This window comes from Pempheris klunzingeri, chromosome 11, assembly GCF_042242105.1.
Source record: "Pempheris klunzingeri isolate RE-2024b chromosome 11, fPemKlu1.hap1, whole genome shotgun sequence".
Lineage (NCBI taxonomy): Eukaryota > Metazoa > Chordata > Actinopteri > Acropomatiformes > Pempheridae > Pempheris > Pempheris klunzingeri.
In genome coordinates, this window is record NC_092022.1 from 24,563,819 (window position 1) to 24,580,750 (window position 16,932).

Below are 16,932 nucleotides of genomic sequence, written 5' to 3' on the forward strand. Positions count from 1 at the left end.
ATTCAGAGGCATCATCTTTTTTTTTTTTACTATACATGAACTCACATGACACATAGGAACAAAGAGCCAACCATCTAGTTTCAAATTGACAGTCATTTCTCAGATTCAGTAGTACAACATACAGTAGATGTTTTTGACATTTCTGGATCAAGGACAGACGAGGAAAGGAAAGGAAAAAAAAGGAAACCTATGAAAACACTTCAAAAGCATTGTACTGTATCATCAACGCCTACTTTGCCTTCAGCTTGACTGAATGTTATGTTTAAAGCCACAGTTCAGCAGGTCTTAGTGATATTTAACAAGGTGTAACTGCCTCCTATTGATAGCGCCCCTCACATCTCCTCTACACAGCTAGAGATCCTTTGATAAGGTAATACAAGAGAAGAAGAGCAAGTCAACAATTACACTGGAAAAATATATGTATGTTTATATTCATATATATAGCATCTTTAAAATCTATTTATACATAATGTATTTATAGTGTACTAATGGCCATCTTGGCAGAGAAATAAAGGCATCTGAAACAATCACGACTCTCTTGATGCCGTGGTCTTCCCGGGACCAGACATTGTTACATTGCAGAAATGCGAAGAATCAGGAAAGAAAGTGAGTTCTTTTTTTATTTTAGTGGCACTTTGTGCATCAAAAAATTAAAATCTAGAGTAAGGCTACAAGGGTGTGTATGTTTATCTGATAGACGTTTGTCAAAGGAGGCCAAACTACAGTATCCTCAAGGGTTGGATATGTTACTGTGTGTGTGTGTGTGTGTGTGTGTGTGTGTGTGTGTTTTAGAACCATACATCCAGCCTAAACCACTGCTGGAACAGAGCTTTACACTGTATATGTACCATTGTACAGATGAAAATAATAAATAAGAAGAAAAGAATTGAAAGCATTACTCAAGCATCTATGGTACATCACAGAGGTTTTGGGTGAGCCAGTACTGGCCGCTACAAAGCGCTTGGGAGAGGTAACATTTTTGAACTCTATGTTTTTTTTTTGTTGTGGTTTTTTCTTTTTTCTTTTACTTTTCTTGGTTTTCTTCTTCTACCTGACAAAAGCAAACACACAGAGACCAGATAGCAACAGAACAGTGATTGCTTTTGTTGGGTTGTTTTATGTCTTTACAATCAGCTGCTGGTATGTCTAGGTATAAGCCTAAGTAATCAAACAGTATTTGTATTGATTTTGTTTCTTTATTTAAATATTAGCAGTGGATCTTTAAGACTACTCAGACTCAATCGTCACATCACGCACATAAATAACAAAATAAATATACAGCCATATCAGTCAATTTCTTTCATATTCAATAAATAATAAATACATACTTTCTTTTTTTTTTCTCAGCAGTGGGTTTCTGAATGTAGCAGGAACAGAAAGAACATAAACAAAAAGGACAAAAACAAGGACAACCCAAAAAAATAACTTTTTTTGTAAAATTATCAAAAATGTTTTGTCAGTTATAAAACATCTGCACTTAAAAAGGTTTTTTTAAAAAGTACTCAAAACAAAATATGCCTTGTCAGTTTATCTATATAGATTCTTAAAATATTGACGTAAGACATCTGCAAATCGCTTTCACCATGATAATCAGTAAGATGCATTTGTTTTTTGAGAGTTACAAAACAAAGTTAATAAATAGATTGCTTCAAATAAATAAACCTCAATAACATAAATGGCAATAAGTTACAATTTAAAAGTTCACAAGTTTAAATAATTCATATATAACAATAATTATTGTACCACAAAACTATTCATTGAAATGAAGTGCAATTCCTATGTTGTGTGCACACTATGACTACTAGGCATTTCAGTTTTTAAAAAAAAAAAAAGAAAAAAATGGATTCTGCTGCTTTTTAAATCATGATATCAGCTGTCCCATGAAAAATAAACAACCTACACTGTTCCTGGATCTGTCTCATGACATTGGTCGAAGATTTTTCCCCCCTCCCCGCTAAACTGAGTCAACATTGTGTTGTTGACATCTTTGCCGCAGTAATACTGCAAAGCAAACACACATCCAGTTTAGCGCGTGCTCCATATTGCCGGGGTGTGTGTGGTCATGAATCAGAGAGCTTCCGGAGCCGGAGAACGCACACGGCCGCCACGGTGCGTGCCACAGGATGCCACTGAGAGTCCTCACTCATCTGTGTCCTCCTCTCCGTGTCGCCAAAGCTCCCGAATGCAATCCCGTGTTCTCGTTCCTCCACAGTTTCAGTGGATGTAAAGCGCGAAAGGCTGACCAGACGCGTACCGATCAAACCCTCTCCAAAAACAGTTAGGGGCACAAAAGAGAGACAACAGGTAAACATACAGCATATTAAGACCCCCAGAAGCAGTTTCTAATAACATTATTCTTCTTTTCCATCCATTCTGGCTGAAGGATCTGTTTCCTTCTCTTAATCCCAGCAGCAGCATGGTGTGGATTTTGGTCCGCGTCACTTTTCTTCAAACAGAGTGCTCCCTGGGTTGATTTTTTTAAAAGTCGCCGTTTATTTAAATGACCTGAATTCCCTTTTTGTTTTTGAATCATATTTCAATATATTGTAGAGTATTTCAACATCTCTCCTTCATCTCCCCATCCCTACATCTCCACCTCTGTCACGCTACAGCGCTTCAGGACAGTTTCTGTGTGTGTGTGTGTGTGTGTGTGTGTGTGTGGGTGTGTGTGTGTGTGTAGATGTGTGTATCGAGCCTCAGACTTTGATGCCCTTCACAGCTTTGTTGATGCTCTCCAGCAGAGCCTTGTTCTCAGGGCTCTGGAAGCAGTCCTTGTTGGTGTACATGTCGGTCAGAGTGCTCACGTAGCTGTCGAAGTTCTGCTCGGTGATTGGCTCCTGCTGTGGTACAAACAACAACCAATCTCAGCTGAGAGGAGCAGGGAAAGGAGCAGCTATGCGCTGGTCAACGCGAGAGATTTATCTCGAAACAAATGCATGCAATCAATCAAAAAGGTGTGTGTGTGTGGGGGGGGGGAGGTCCAGCTCTGTGTGTGTATGTGGATATCAACTCACCATGTGTGGCAGGCGTATATTAGCCAGGCTGCGGATCAGGGCGCGGCTGAGGCCAGACAGCTCCATGAACAGAGCCTCGTTCTGCTCCTCAATTATCTTGTTCTCATGCTCGATGCTCTTCAGGTTCTTCTCCATAGAGGATATCTGCAACGCAGCGCAGCAGGGTTTCTACAGCTGTACCATGTGAGGCATTAGGCTGCCTAAACTGCTCTTTTATCTACAACTAGAAATTAATATTTGAAGAAATTCAAAGAGTGCGCCTGCTGATTATCTAGAAGTATCTTAGAAGTATCTTAAGCCTGATATATCTTATTAATCAGTGCACTGTTTTAATGGGTGACATGTCCCTTTATTAACATGAGCACACATACTGTAGATTATTTTGACTCATTCCCACAAACAGCACCAGCCCAGCTGCCACCAGAGCACCTCATGTGTATTAATACACAACTAAAAAATAGTCCCCAACAAACTATTTGCTCCTGTTTTCTCCAGTGCCGTTTGAGGAAAAACTACTGTGACCAGCTGTTTTTGGAAATAATTTTTAAATTAAAAATGAATTCATATATTTGCGAGTATGAACTAATGAAAGTAAGAGCACACTGTAGGTTCTGAGATTTCTTGACAAAAACTAAATATGGAATATCACCGGCCTTATTCTTTAAAACAACCTCCGCTGAGCAGCGCTTACTCTAGCCACACGAGCTAATAATAGGATGATGGTAACGCTAAATAACTGTCGGTTAAGTTTGCTTACTACTAGTCACGCCATATTTAGTGAGGCTGAAGCAGCAATAACCTCAAGTTTATGAAATAGAGCAAAGGTGTGCTCTTCTGCTTTCCAGCTTTCTGAATCGAGCACTTTTAGTCCTACATACAACTCTCAGTTTGGTAAAACACATCAGCATCTTCGGTGACGTACAGCTTGAAATAAAGCAACACTAGAAACACACCTGTGTCTGCAGGTTGACCATGTCAGCCTCCATTTCATTGTTGGATTCGTTGAGGTCGTTAATCTCTTTGTTCAGCTGCTGGATGTCCTCATCGTTGTCCAAAACTAAAAAAAAAAGTAGAAACGACAAAGATCAGAAGAGAGAAGAATAATGTCTGGTTTGTGTATCGTTCCGATGCATTTTCCATTTGTATCTATCGTTGTATTTAGGAGCACAGAGCATTTTAGTTTTCTCAAAATGATGCTAACCCTCCATGTCCCTGGACTACTCACTGTTAAACTAAGTGCTCTACAAAGTCATGGGTATGTTCTTTAGCACACAGACATGTCTGGACACCAGGCCAAATACAAATTGATTTCTAGTTTTCTTCACCACATCTTACCATCGCTGGCTCTGAACTTGGTGCTCAAGTAGTCCTCTGAGGGGAACTTGGCCTTTTTCTTGGCATACAAGGCTCTGGGGCATCCTGAGAGGCTGGAGACACACAGAGGGATATTCTTAACATCTCACATACATTCACGTCATATCTTTACGTTCAAACCCAACAATGTCTGCGTGCAGCTTACCTGCGGTGTGTGAGGAAGCTGCCGTTCGCGTGTCCAGAGCCGTCACAACCCGGGGTGGGACAAGTGGGCCCCTCTGTCTTGAAGGCCTTCCAGTTGAAGGGTGTGCCATTGAGAAGACCCTCCTTCTGTCTGCGGGCCGCCAGCGGACACCCGTAGGCGCTGCGGTGGGTGGCGTACTTTCCACTGATGTGACCCAGGCTGTCACAGCCCGGCACCGGGCATCTGCAGGGAGAAAAGGAAAGGAGGGAAACAAGAAAAAGATGAGAGGATAGATGCACAGCAGGAGAGCGAGGAGAAGAAGTGTTGAAGCCAGGCAGCAGGGAAAGAAATAAAGAGAGTGAAAAGGCACAAGGGTTAGACAAGGAGTATCCCAAAATATAAACTGTAGAGAAAGTTGAGAATATTAGAATCAAGATTTACGTTATAGACTTTCTCTACTTGGCCAAATTCATTCTCTTATATCTGTGTTTGACATTATTTATGCAATGAATATTATTAGTGATGCACGAGCTGTTGGGTTTAGCACATGCTGTTACCAATATGCTGTTAAATTAACCGTTTGTGTGCAAATGCAAAATGAAGTCCATGTATTTCTTATGTATTGACAATCTACTCTACGATACTCTACAGTGAACTACATTCAGAATCAGTATCTGCAGTAAGTGTATTTTCCCATCAGTAAGGGCCTGATTGTTTGATTCAATTATGGGGGCAGGTCAGTACCTCTGCATATGATTCACTGTGACTTTCCTCTCTCTTTCTCTTTCTCTCTCTCTTTTATTGCATTTTACTTTTACCGTCAGTCTCACTAAAAGCAGACATTATGGCTTTCTGAGCGGTACGAACTTTAAAAGCTCGGAGTCCTCCTGGTTGTCCTTGGTAGGAGTTTTAATTCCACTTTTCTTGGCACGCGGGCACCCAGAGAGACTGAAAACAGAAAGTATGGAGTTGATAACATAGGGTTGAAAAAAGGTCTCGTGAAGTGCTTGATAAAGGGAGAGAACATTATAAGGAAGAATAATTTTTCAGAGGTTTTTCAACCAAATTACAAACCAAATCAACTCAAAACGCCGAATATGGCCGAAAAATAGGTTAATAGAAAAATGTGGAGATGAGTGAGTATGTGATCCCTTTCTAATTTTACCATGAACTGTCACTAGGCCTCTCTGACTGACTGTGTGTGGGTGTGTGTGTGTGTGGGTGTGTGTGTGTAGGTGTGTGTGTGTGGTGTGTGGTGTGTGTGGTGTGTGTCCATGTGTGCGTGTGAGTGCGTTTGTTTTTTGTTGGTTACCTTCTGTGGGAGGCATAGTTTCCTGTGATGTGACCTGAGCCATCACATCCTGGAGTGGGGCATCTGGGGAAGGGCAGAGCAATCGTTAACTTATCAGACACGTAACACAAGGTCAGCAGAAAAAATAACACTGGAGATGTTTCAGAGGGAGAGCGTCTTCAAGAAAGTGGTATTATGCAGATGAGAGAAATGGCCCATTTACATTGCTCCTATTCTTTCTTTTGCTTTCGTCATTCTGGTGAGAAGTGTTTGTTTTTCAGTTCATTCGGGCACTTTGCTATTCAAACACTTCTCACAGAATTGCAGTTTCATTTCACATTGACATGAACTGATTGAAGTGAGAGCAAGCATAGTCCAAGCCAGATGCAGAAAAAAAAAAACCACCACGACAGATGCAGCAGCAGAGGCAGCAGCTAGCAACAAAAGATAAGTGAACGTCAGCAGAATAAAGCTTTGTGGCTTTGGACGGTGTCAGTAGCAGTGCATTGAAAAGCAAGTGTAAAGCAGACATACTTGAGTTCAGGGGTGTGGGCCGCCATGAGGGACCGAAGGCTCTTATCAGCGAGAGGACACCCAGACAGACTGAGAGAAAGGAGAAAGAGCGGAGGACGGGCAGAAGAAGAGAAGGACGAAAAAAGGGGTCGAGGAAAGCGAGTGTGAGGAGATTGAAAGGAGAGGGGAGAAAGATGTGAGTGAAGGGGAATCAAGAATGCAAGGCATACCAAGGTCATTTAGGAAGAAGAGGACAGACGGCAGGAAGTAAATTACTGATGCATATCAAAGTCAATGACTGTCTTTGCTTCCCGGGCTCACGCTACATTACTGCCTCTGGCATGTCAGGATCAAATAAAATATTTGAATTAGTTGTGCGCCTGCTTTGGACTCTCTGAGCCTCAGCAGAGCTAATATTTAGTAAGAGTTTATATATAGACCACTAGCATAAAGTGTCACCCAAATAAGGCAGCACTGGAGCATACCTGCGGTGGGAGGCATAGTTTCCAGTGATGTGACCACTGCCATCACAGCCAGGTGTAGGACATCTGGAGAGGGGGAGAAAACAGGGGCAGAGATGCAGAGTTAGGAGGACAGAGGGACTGAATCACTACATTTCTGACTAAATCTCCATCTAGCGCCACCATCAGGTCAAATTTTTTAACTGTCCAGTACCGTGGCCTCTTCCTCTTGTTACTTACGCGAGCAGCTCTTTCTTGCTATCCTTGGGCTGGAACTTGACCTTGAAGCTCGGGGTCGTAACCTCTCCTGGGTACTTCCTCTCCTCCAGGCAGTCCTGCATCATGTCACAGTCCTCTGGGTCAGACGAAACAAACGACTGGCCCGTGTGCTCCATCTGAAAAGGGAGTTTAAATTTTAATTGTGCCACCGCGTTGTTGTATGGACTGTATCAACTTCCTTTAGATCATCTTTGAGTGATGGCTTTTCTCACAACAACAATTTGCACATTTGTATACAAGCACAGAAACTTTGCAAACCACCATGTGCACACTAGTTTCTGCTCGGGTCCTTTTTTCATTCTTTTGTAGACAAGTGATGCAGAGTGTCCTCATAAAAAATTTACACTCAAAGCCCTTTATATTTCTTTTGAAAACGTTCAAAGGAGTATAAATTTGCATATGCCAAAGTCAGGATGGTGCAATGCACCTGACACACCACCTCTGTTACACAGTGCAATGTTTTAACTGTACAGTAACTCTGTATTTCAGTGAAATAGATGAATAATAGAAAGAGGAAAGGGGGACAGGAAATAAGGCAAGGGGATTAGAGAAAGACAAAGTGATGTAAACAAGAGTTTCTTATTCAAAAAGCTTAGGGGGAATTTTGGCTGTTGTTATTTATGTTGCAACACTTCCTCTGTGACTAATATTCTAAGAAACAGCGCTCGTGTTCTCAGCTCGTGCTTTTGCTCAGTCTAATTGTACTGACCTCGTCCATTTCCTCCTCCCTTTGGCGATTGGGTTTAGTGTAATCCAGAGGTCCCTCCCACTCCTCCTGCTTGTAGGCGTGTAGGTTTGGTGACGTCATCCCGCTGCTTCCGCCAGGATGGAGCGAGGAAGATGAGGAGGAAGAAGGGTCTGGGGACCGAACCCCCGGGCTGGTGCCGGACAGACTGCCCTCTCTTTTAATGGGCTTCTTCATGCTCAGGTCCAGGGTGCCGTTCTCATCCACCTCAATGTCCATTTCCTAGAGAGAACACATCGCAACATCATCAGCTGTTTACACAACCAAAGAGTTTGACTTCAAAATGCCTGTGGAGTCCGAAAGTGTCCGACAATAAGAGTAAATGAAATAATCATATAGACAATGAGGTGAAAAATTATGATCAAATATGAAACCTCATTACTACGGCATATTTATTGTAGGATTTATTTTCAGACTTATTTTAATATTTGAACTACTTTTACTCTGCTTAACTTGGGGGCTCTATACATAGTTGGTACCTGGGCTGGGAGAAAATTAATGGAGAAACATAGCTAACTAATATGTCTAATTAAGTATTCTTAAATGTAAATGCATTCACCTCTGGTGCACTAAAGTGCATATGAGAGGCAGCCCTGTGTGATGATGATTGTGATTAATTTAATTACTCTCTTAAGCAGATTCAGTTGCAGCACTACATTAACATAGCTACATTTTCCTAAATCATAGCTTTATATAACCCACAGTCACATTCAGGGAGGAATTTAGATTCAGTTACAACTCATCTTCCTCTCTTATTTTCATGTGGTGAAATAATTGATTGCTTCCTATTTCCGCCCATCTACCTACTGCCTGCAGCCCGTACCAAACAAACATTTATAGTGATACAGCGGCGAGCTGCACTCTTTCAGAGTGCTACATGTTCAAGTTCAAAAGCCCACCTTCATCGCTTAAGCATGCTAGTAATGCTATCTAATGTACTCTGCAAAAACTTTGCCAAGAGCACCAACGCCGCGGTCCATCTCTCCACGCTCTATAATAGAGCTGGCAGGTGAACAGAAGCAGAGGGGTGAGATGAGCCATGTTTTCAGCGTTCTTCTAAAATGGCGCTCATATGAGCTGGTCAAGGGCCAGAAAAATCAAAGGGTTAGTAGAAGTGGAGAGAAAACGGGAACAGTTCCCAGAACTGTCCCTGGTTGATGAGCTCAGCTCCAGTGTTTCAATATTGGATTTCAACTAGCTCTGACTCTGATTCCAGATCAGTCCCTGGTTGATCTCCTCTGTAAGGTCTGCACTTGGATCAGTGCCTCGCTGCAACACCTTGCTCTGCTGTGCTGCCACAGACGTTAATCTTTACTTTTTATCTTCCTAAAACCATATCAGGTCATCGAAAAACGATGAAGCTGTCACTTTCTCTCCTCTGTGAGGCAAAAGGGCTTTTAAAAATCACAATATGGGGGAAAGTGGTGCTCCAATTACTCCTCCTGTGCACAGAGAGGGGATGGAGGGAGTGAGTGAGAGGCAGAGATAGAGATGGATAGAGACAGAGAAACTCTGAGACTTGTATAGGGAGGAAGAGAGGGAGATAAAACAGAGTAAAAAGAGATGTGAGAAGAAAATGAAAGAAAGAGTGGCGGGGGTCGAGAAAGAGAGTGGGAGATCCGTCCGGCAGATAATGAAAAAAGGCTACCTGGTGGAAAAGTAATCCAGGGAACTGGCAGTCAGCCAAATTCAATAACAACATGAAAAGTGTGTGGGATGGAGGGATGAAAGGATGAAAGAGGATGGGAGAGGTGATGCAACTGCATCTCAACACCATCCTGTTGCTGTAAGCCAATGTCTCCTGATGATATATTCATGCAGAGTTGATGGGGAGAGAAAAAAAATGATGAGAGGAGAGGAGAGGCACACCCACTGCTATCCCCTCTCATCTCACCAGCTGTGGCCTGCAATGTTTCAGTCTGCACTACAATCAGCTAATAATCTCTTTCTCCAACTTTTACAGAGAAAAGAACACATCACCTCGTCAAACACTGACAAACAACTTGATCGTATTTATACATCATGATTTAGGACTTCTTTCTCTCATATTATCTTTAATCACAATCCTTAATAAGAGTTCTTTAACATGACTAAACACACATTGTGCTTACCTTGTTTTGGGGTTTGGTGCTGAGGTTCTCGGGTTTCTCCCAGCAGCGTGTTGACAGGTTCAGGATGGCAGTGGCAGCCATGTGAGCGGCCTCGGCATCATGGGAGTAGTCGTAGGCCAAGGAGGAGCTCTTCCCGTAACCGTGGAGACTGAGGTTTGGCGAAGATGACTTGGTAAATGAGGGTTTAGCTGTGTGAGGACAAAAAGCCATCTTTTAGATCAGGTGATTATAAAAGTAGAATATGATAAAGGGAGAATAGTAAATAGACAAAAAAAAGGTATAATGCACATATTTTGCTGCTGGGCCGACGGTAGATCAGCCTGCCGCTGTCCAAAGGCGACTAGATGCACCTCCCAGCACCTCTAAAGCTCACTAATTAACACACGTTTGTTTCATTGTCCTGTTTTTAAACTTTGGTTTATGGATGAACCAACAAACAGGATAATTAGTGAGCTTCAGAGGTGCTGTTGGGCAGATTCAGTTACCTGTGGCCAGAGCCAGGGTAACTGTTTCCCCACCCGCAGTCTCTAGGGTCAGCTAACCGCTGACGTGTGGAAACCACACTTTGGTTTTTCAACAGATAAACTAAAACAAGATATAATTAATTCCTATTGTAAGTCCGTCTTTATACATCGGCCATATGTAAGCAGACTTGCTCCTGGCTGTGGCTTCGTATTTAACAGACAGATATCAGAGTGGTATCATCTACCTTTCAGTAAGAAAGCAAATGAGCACATGTTCTAAAATGTCCTAAACCTTTTCCTTTAATATGATACTAACAGTAACATAGAGAGAGAGAGAAAATGATATTCATGATATGATACTGGACGAGCAGCCTCAGCCGGACCGTCGCACCCCAACAAACCAGCAGCCCTCTCTTACTTTTGAAGGCTTTGGGTGAGGTTTCGCTGGTGGGCATCTTTGGAGCAAGCATGCGCTTCCCGAACACTTGAGCGTCGAAGCTTGCATAATCGAAGGACACCTTGGAGTACTTCTCCAGCTCCTTGGCCAGGTTGGCGCGAGGCGTGGCGGGTGCCATGTTGGGCCTGTAGCTGCCGTACTGGGGCACCTCCAGCTGCTTCACGAAGCACATGGGCCTGTGAGGAGAGGGAGAGGACGTCAGGGGGGTGGGGGAGTAAAGAGGGTGGCAGGAGGTGGATACAGAAGAGGCAGAAAACTAGAAAGTAGAATAGAATAGAACAGAATAGAACAGACTTGGAGAGATGGAATATAAAAGAGGATTGGCGCAATAAAGAGTCTCACAATCAACTTAAAAAACAAATAGAGAGAGGACAAAAAGAGAATAAGAGAACGAGAGAGGGTGGGAGAGCGACATAGAGAGAGTAAAGATAGGGGCAACGGTGTACTTAGCAGGAGTGCAGCAGGATTAAAAGCTCTCTTATCAGCAGAGGGCACATTTGCATGTTGTACAGCATGGAATTTATGAGCTTTAAGCCCTCTCGTTTTCCTGGAGAGCCTGGGCTTTTGTCAGACCTGTTGGCGTAAATCCACTGTTAGACCAGGGAGAGGCAGAAGGGCGGGGGAAGACAGAAAGAAGAGGAGGAGAGAGGAGCGGGAAAGAAAGAAAGGGGAGTGGTGGAAGACGGAGGCAGGGGGGCGGGGGTTGGGGGATAGAAGCAGGGGTAGCTGCCGAGTCACCTTCCTCGTCTTTTCCACCAAAGCCCATATCCCAGGGTCTGTTCTCCAACCATACGCTCATTAATAAGCTACACGGCAATAATACGAGCCTATAGACGGATTTTCATGACAGTAGAAAACTTTCAACTACTGATCACAGGGGAAGATTCCCTTTTTATTTAGTTGACATGGATTTCATTAGAACATAGATTGCACGAGGAGTTCTTCAGCCCCCTTATATAACAGACAACCAAGCTCATTTTAATAACAATCTGAGAAAGAAAAACAAAGCAAGCCTTATTATGTTTTAATCCTCAATGCTTTGTCCGACCACTGATGAGGTTTTCCTCAAGGAAAGCAATTATTTTTCCTATCCCCCGCAATGCCCCTACAACTTGCATAATTAGCTTATCGGCTGCATTATTAATTAAAATACCAATGAGGAAGAGCGCAGACTTAGCATAATACCAGTGTCTGGTTTGTGTTAATTATCATTCTTGTGGCCATGATCACCGTGCCTGACTAGCTGGGGAGATGAATGGCGATAAAGAGATCTCAGTGTTCCAGGTGACATTAATGACCGGACTGCCAGACTGAATGCTTCAAGATTCTTTGTTGCACCGAGCCCTTCGCAGGCCAGCTGTAACTTTGATGGGGGGGGCGCAGTAACCAGGGTCAGGGACGTCTCTCTCTCTGTGGAGGAGCTTCGGACTGGAGGAGACAGCCTTCACACAGGTGAAAGGTTCACTGTGCTCCGTCTGCCCTGTCATTCACCATCTTATCTACGGAGCCCTGACGCCAATAAAAGGCATTAAAGGATTATCACATGATTCAAAAATCTAACTGAATACATCAATTATTAATTGTATTTGTTAAAAAAAAAAAAAAAAAAACCTCCCTTTACATGTTTTGATCTTAGCCTGTTTAATCACTTATTTATTCCTTGCGCTCCAAACCAAGCATTTCCACATGCTTCTTCTGTGAGATGAGTGTGTCAGTGTATGTCCAGGGCAGGTTGGAAGAGTGTGCATATATAACAGCTGGTTAACTTGGAAATGTTACCTCACTGAAGCAAACTGTAACATCGGTAAAATTAATGATCCAACTCTGGTTGCAGTCGCTTGTTTATTGAAATGAGAAAGGAGATAAGTAGGTGAGATTAAAGGGTGAGTAAATAAGTGTGAAGTAAGCTTTATATTTTCTTTAATTACTATTAATTCATGTATTCAGTTATATTTTTGACTCATCTGGTAACATTTTACCACCTTTTGCTGCCATTGGGCCACCGTACTTCTACTAAGGTAGAGCTGTATGAGTGTCACCCACCTTAACACTCTATCATTGGGGCTTCCTTTGAGGTGCTCACTGCCCGGTGGAGAGAGATGCTGCTTGTCGTGGCCCTTGGACAGCTTCTCTGCAGCAGCAATGGGGCATCCAGAAAGACTGCAGGGACGGAGGAGGAGAAGGGAGATGAATATGAAAATGCTGCTGACCATGTAAATCTGTATCACACTGATGTGGACTGTCACCTCCTGCATACATACGATGTACAGCACAATATATACCAACACTTTCTTACAAAATACAGGCTTGCAAATACACAAATGGAAAAACACACCCTGTGCATAACACTCTCTTCTGCAGAAACACTCGGACACAAATACACATCAACACAGGTGCTATAGTGTAAATGCACAGTGTGTATGAATACCTGCGATGTGTGTTACGGTTGCTGTTAACGTGGCCCTGACCGGTGCAGCCAGGTGTTGGACACTTCAGCACATTCTCATGCATGGCCAGAACTGAGGAGAGGACAGAGCACACACACACACACACACACACACACACACACACACACACACACATTATTTGGTGGGGAGTTGAATTTTCTATTTCCTTCTTCTTCTAAAAAAAGAAAAAACCCACCTCAGAGTTATTATAAATATGACCTTCTGCTCCTCTTAACAGCAAACATGACAAAATGGTGAATATTCCAGCTACTGTCTGTTTCTGGTCCAATAAAATTGCATAATTTAATGTTCTATTTTTCTTTTGCAATGTACTTAAAATAAAACATAAACCTGGATTAGATCATGACCTCTGGAAAACCTCATGAAATCATGATTCAACTGGTTCAGTTCCAGTAATTCTGTGAGTATATTGTGAGTGAGGAGAGACGGGAGGTTTCTGTCACTGTCAGACTGCCCTTTGTTGTCACTTTTCTTCTCTCCATGCTTATTTTCATCTTTTAAGCAGCTGAACAACACTCACTCTCCGGGGGGATCCTGTCCTTGTGCGGACAGCCTGACAGGCTGCGGTGGTGGGGGTAAAGACCGGTCACGTGACCCGTCCCATCACACCCTGGGGTGGGACACTTGATCTCCCTCTTCTCTGTCCTACTGCTCTCTGGATAGAGGAGGACAGGAGGGTAGAAGGAGATAGTAGGATGAGGAGAGGAGAAACAGCGTGATGAGAGCAATGGAGAGAAGGAAAGAGAGATAAGGAGAGAGGAGGGGAAGGTGGCACGAATAAGGAGGACAAAAGCAAGTGGTTAATGCCATCAGACAGTCTGCTTGGCTGAGCGTGAAATCTAGACATATTTCAGACAACTGTACAAAGGCAACACCATCTGTATCTGCTCCTCGTGCCTTATTATCTCTGTTAACACACAAGGTGTTTTCTGAATTCGTCTAAATGCGATTCGCACGTCTCTGTAAACGCTGTGAAGGATGAGTTAATGTCACAGGTAGGAGAAATTACAGCTCTTTCAAAGTTAGTCCAAACAGAGTCGACCTACTTCTCCTGTACTCTTTGATGATGTTCAGCTCCCTTGCTACGCTTGTCTAACGTTCTCAAGGATCTTTTTTCAGATCTTGGACAAAACAACACCTGAAAATACATCAGGAGGAAATCATGCCACAATCATTTTCATTCATTAACGATGACTACTCCTCCCCGTTGCTACTGGAGGTAGGCCAGCCAGTTTCAGTGGCACTGGAGAGAGGCAAAAAGAAGCAAGAGGACGGCGTGATGCTCTATTGGCCTTCAAATTGAATGTTAACGAGACATGCATCTCCTAATTAGTGTCGAGCAAAACAAGAACGTCACCACAGGGGGGAGCGGAGGCCAAGGAGAGGGCAGCACTACCAGGCATGTAATCACACTACTGCTATACTGTGAGGAGCATGACAAGTGGGCAGCGTGCCAACGGTGAAATACAAGGCCCGAACACATGCAGCATGTAAGCAAACACTCCACCGCCGACTGTGGAACAACCTGCGCTCCCTCTTCTTTCTCTTTCTCTCTCTAAAACGTCGGCATCTCTTGCCTGCTGCTCCTTCTCACTCTCTCTTCAAGCGCGTCCTATCTGCTCTTCATGGATGTCTATTCAGCTGGAACCACTTCATCCCAGCCACAATGGAGAGGGAGGATCTAAACAGAGCTCTGTGACTCATCACTCTCTAATTGGTACATTGTGTTTATCTGTACGTTCTGCTTGTGGCATTAAGTTCAATACACTTGTGCTGGTTTAGATGATCATTTTCTGTACCCCAATGTACCAAGTGAACAGTCCAATCACATCTCTTACTTTCTTGCTAAAGAATCATTACTTTCTATTGAAGTTAATATGGTATAAAAATGAGTTTGAACACTTTGTCATCTTTATTTTTGACAGTGGAAAAGAACCCTATATTATCAGCAGGTGAGTATCACGTCTCATTTGTAAAGAGGGCTAAGTGTTCCCTTTGCATTGCCTACCTCAGCCACCTTAACATCTAAGTACATGCTGTAGCTCTGCCCTACCTTTGCTGAAGTAGCTTTTGCGGATGATGTCCAGGTGCTTGGGCCTGTCATCCATGGTGAAGTATCGCTGGTGTTGGATATCTGGGGCACAAAGCAGCTCTCTGGGCCCGACTGGCTTCACCTGCTCTGCCTTCAGAGCGATAGCTTGCTCCAGCAGGCCCAGGTTCCCTCGGGTTATGTCAAACATCTCTGACTCGTCTGTCACCGTGGAGCGCTGCGACAGGCTGTCTTCGTCGTCGCGCTCGTCGTCCCCATCCATGTCATCAAAGTCCTTCTCCTCTGACTTATCTGATCGCACCTCGATAATGTCAGGAGAGGCTGAGGACGAGGCTTTGTGGACTTTATAGTTCTCACCTCTAACGTTAGGAAAGTAGTCCTCCAGGGGACTGGCCCTGTGGGAGCTGTAGCTTAAAGGAGGACTGGCCTTGTAGTTCTGAAGCGGGCTAGGTTTATGAGAATTGTATTTGTCAAGCGGACTGGCTCTGTTGGTGTTGTAGTTTTCAAGGGGACTCTCCCTGTGAGAGTTGTAGTCCTCCAGAGGACTGGCCCTGTGGTCTTCAGCCTTGATGTGTGTTCCCTGAGCTGCTGCGGTGCTGGTGATGGTGGGGATGGCAGTTGGCACATCAGAAATGGGCAGAATGTGATTTACCCCCCTGTGGTCCTCTTTCTCCTCTTCTGCTGGAGAGCCCTGACTTTGCTGTGCTGGCTCTGCCATCTCTTCCTCCTCTTCCACCTCTTCCTCCTCCTCCTCCTCCTCCTCCTCCTCGTCTTTGATCTGTTCATGGTGGACATCTTCAGCCAGATATTGGTGGTTCTCCTGGCTCTCGTGGTTGCCCCTATCTGGGTGCTCTCCTTGCTCATTCTCCACCTCCTCCAACTCCTCTTCCTCCACTTCAGCTGCCTCCTTCTGCAGAACAGACGACTCTTCAAAAACTTGAACTCTGTGTGCCACCTCCTCCTCCTCCTCCTCCTCCTCCTCTTCCTCTTCTCCCTCATCCATGTCCCCATCCTGCTTGTCCTTTACTTCTTCACCCCGTTCAGCTGCCACGGTGACATCCTCCTCAGTCTCCATAGCAACAGGCTGCTGAATGGCCACAGTTGGAGCATTGTTGTTGGACACTCGGCAGAGGTGGAGGAGAGAGTTGGCCACCTCTTTGGCACTCTGGGAGGGAGACTGACTCTCGGCCGCAGGTGGCGCTGCTCCGAGCTCAGTTTCAATGATCACACACTCTTCTTCTGTGGAAACAGAGATGAGAACAGAAGAGGTCAGAGCTGTGGCATGGAGGAAGAAGCGAGTCATGTTTATCATCACTTGCATCACCTTCCTGCCTGCTAAGTCATTCTCTGTGAACTCACGGTGAAAAAAAAAAGGCCTGCTGAGACACAGTCTGTGGATGTAAAACAGCTTGACACAAGGTCACAGTGCCACTAGTGGTCATTGGCAGCCATGGCAACTCACCTCCTGTAGCACAGACATATGTTGGGACCTTTCCGTTTGTAGTTTTGTATCTGTCTGGAGGATTAATATAGGCCACTGCATATTTATATTATTAATGACATGCATATATTTTCTTTACC

General features: G+C 43.9%; 1 protein-coding gene across 1 annotated transcript in view; it reads right to left on the bottom strand.

Annotated features, from left to right (window-relative positions):
- Window positions 1-2,268: 2,268 nt before the first annotated feature.
- myt1b (myelin transcription factor 1b) overlaps window positions 2,269-16,932 on the bottom strand; it is an 87,135-nt gene continuing 72,471 nt past the window's right edge. Inside the window, exons 7-23 of the mRNA XM_070839377.1 lie at window positions 15,355-16,590; window positions 13,822-13,956; window positions 13,262-13,352; window positions 12,877-12,993; window positions 10,795-11,009; window positions 9,913-10,100; window positions 7,766-8,023; window positions 7,018-7,172; window positions 6,802-6,918; window positions 6,338-6,406; window positions 5,825-5,887; window positions 5,380-5,460; window positions 4,534-4,755; window positions 4,350-4,441; window positions 3,968-4,071; window positions 3,015-3,158; window positions 2,269-2,840 (exon numbers count right to left, since the gene is read on the bottom strand). Coding sequence (XP_070695478.1) covers window positions 2,697-2,840; window positions 3,015-3,158; window positions 3,968-4,071; window positions 4,350-4,441; window positions 4,534-4,755; window positions 5,380-5,460; window positions 5,825-5,887; window positions 6,338-6,406; window positions 6,802-6,918; window positions 7,018-7,172; window positions 7,766-8,023; window positions 9,913-10,100; window positions 10,795-11,009; window positions 12,877-12,993; window positions 13,262-13,352; window positions 13,822-13,956; window positions 15,355-16,590 — 3,431 coding nt within the window. The 3' untranslated portion in view covers window positions 2,269-2,696. The remainder of the gene's footprint in view (window positions 2,841-3,014; window positions 3,159-3,967; window positions 4,072-4,349; window positions 4,442-4,533; window positions 4,756-5,379; window positions 5,461-5,824; window positions 5,888-6,337; window positions 6,407-6,801; window positions 6,919-7,017; window positions 7,173-7,765; window positions 8,024-9,912; window positions 10,101-10,794; window positions 11,010-12,876; window positions 12,994-13,261; window positions 13,353-13,821; window positions 13,957-15,354; window positions 16,591-16,932) is intronic.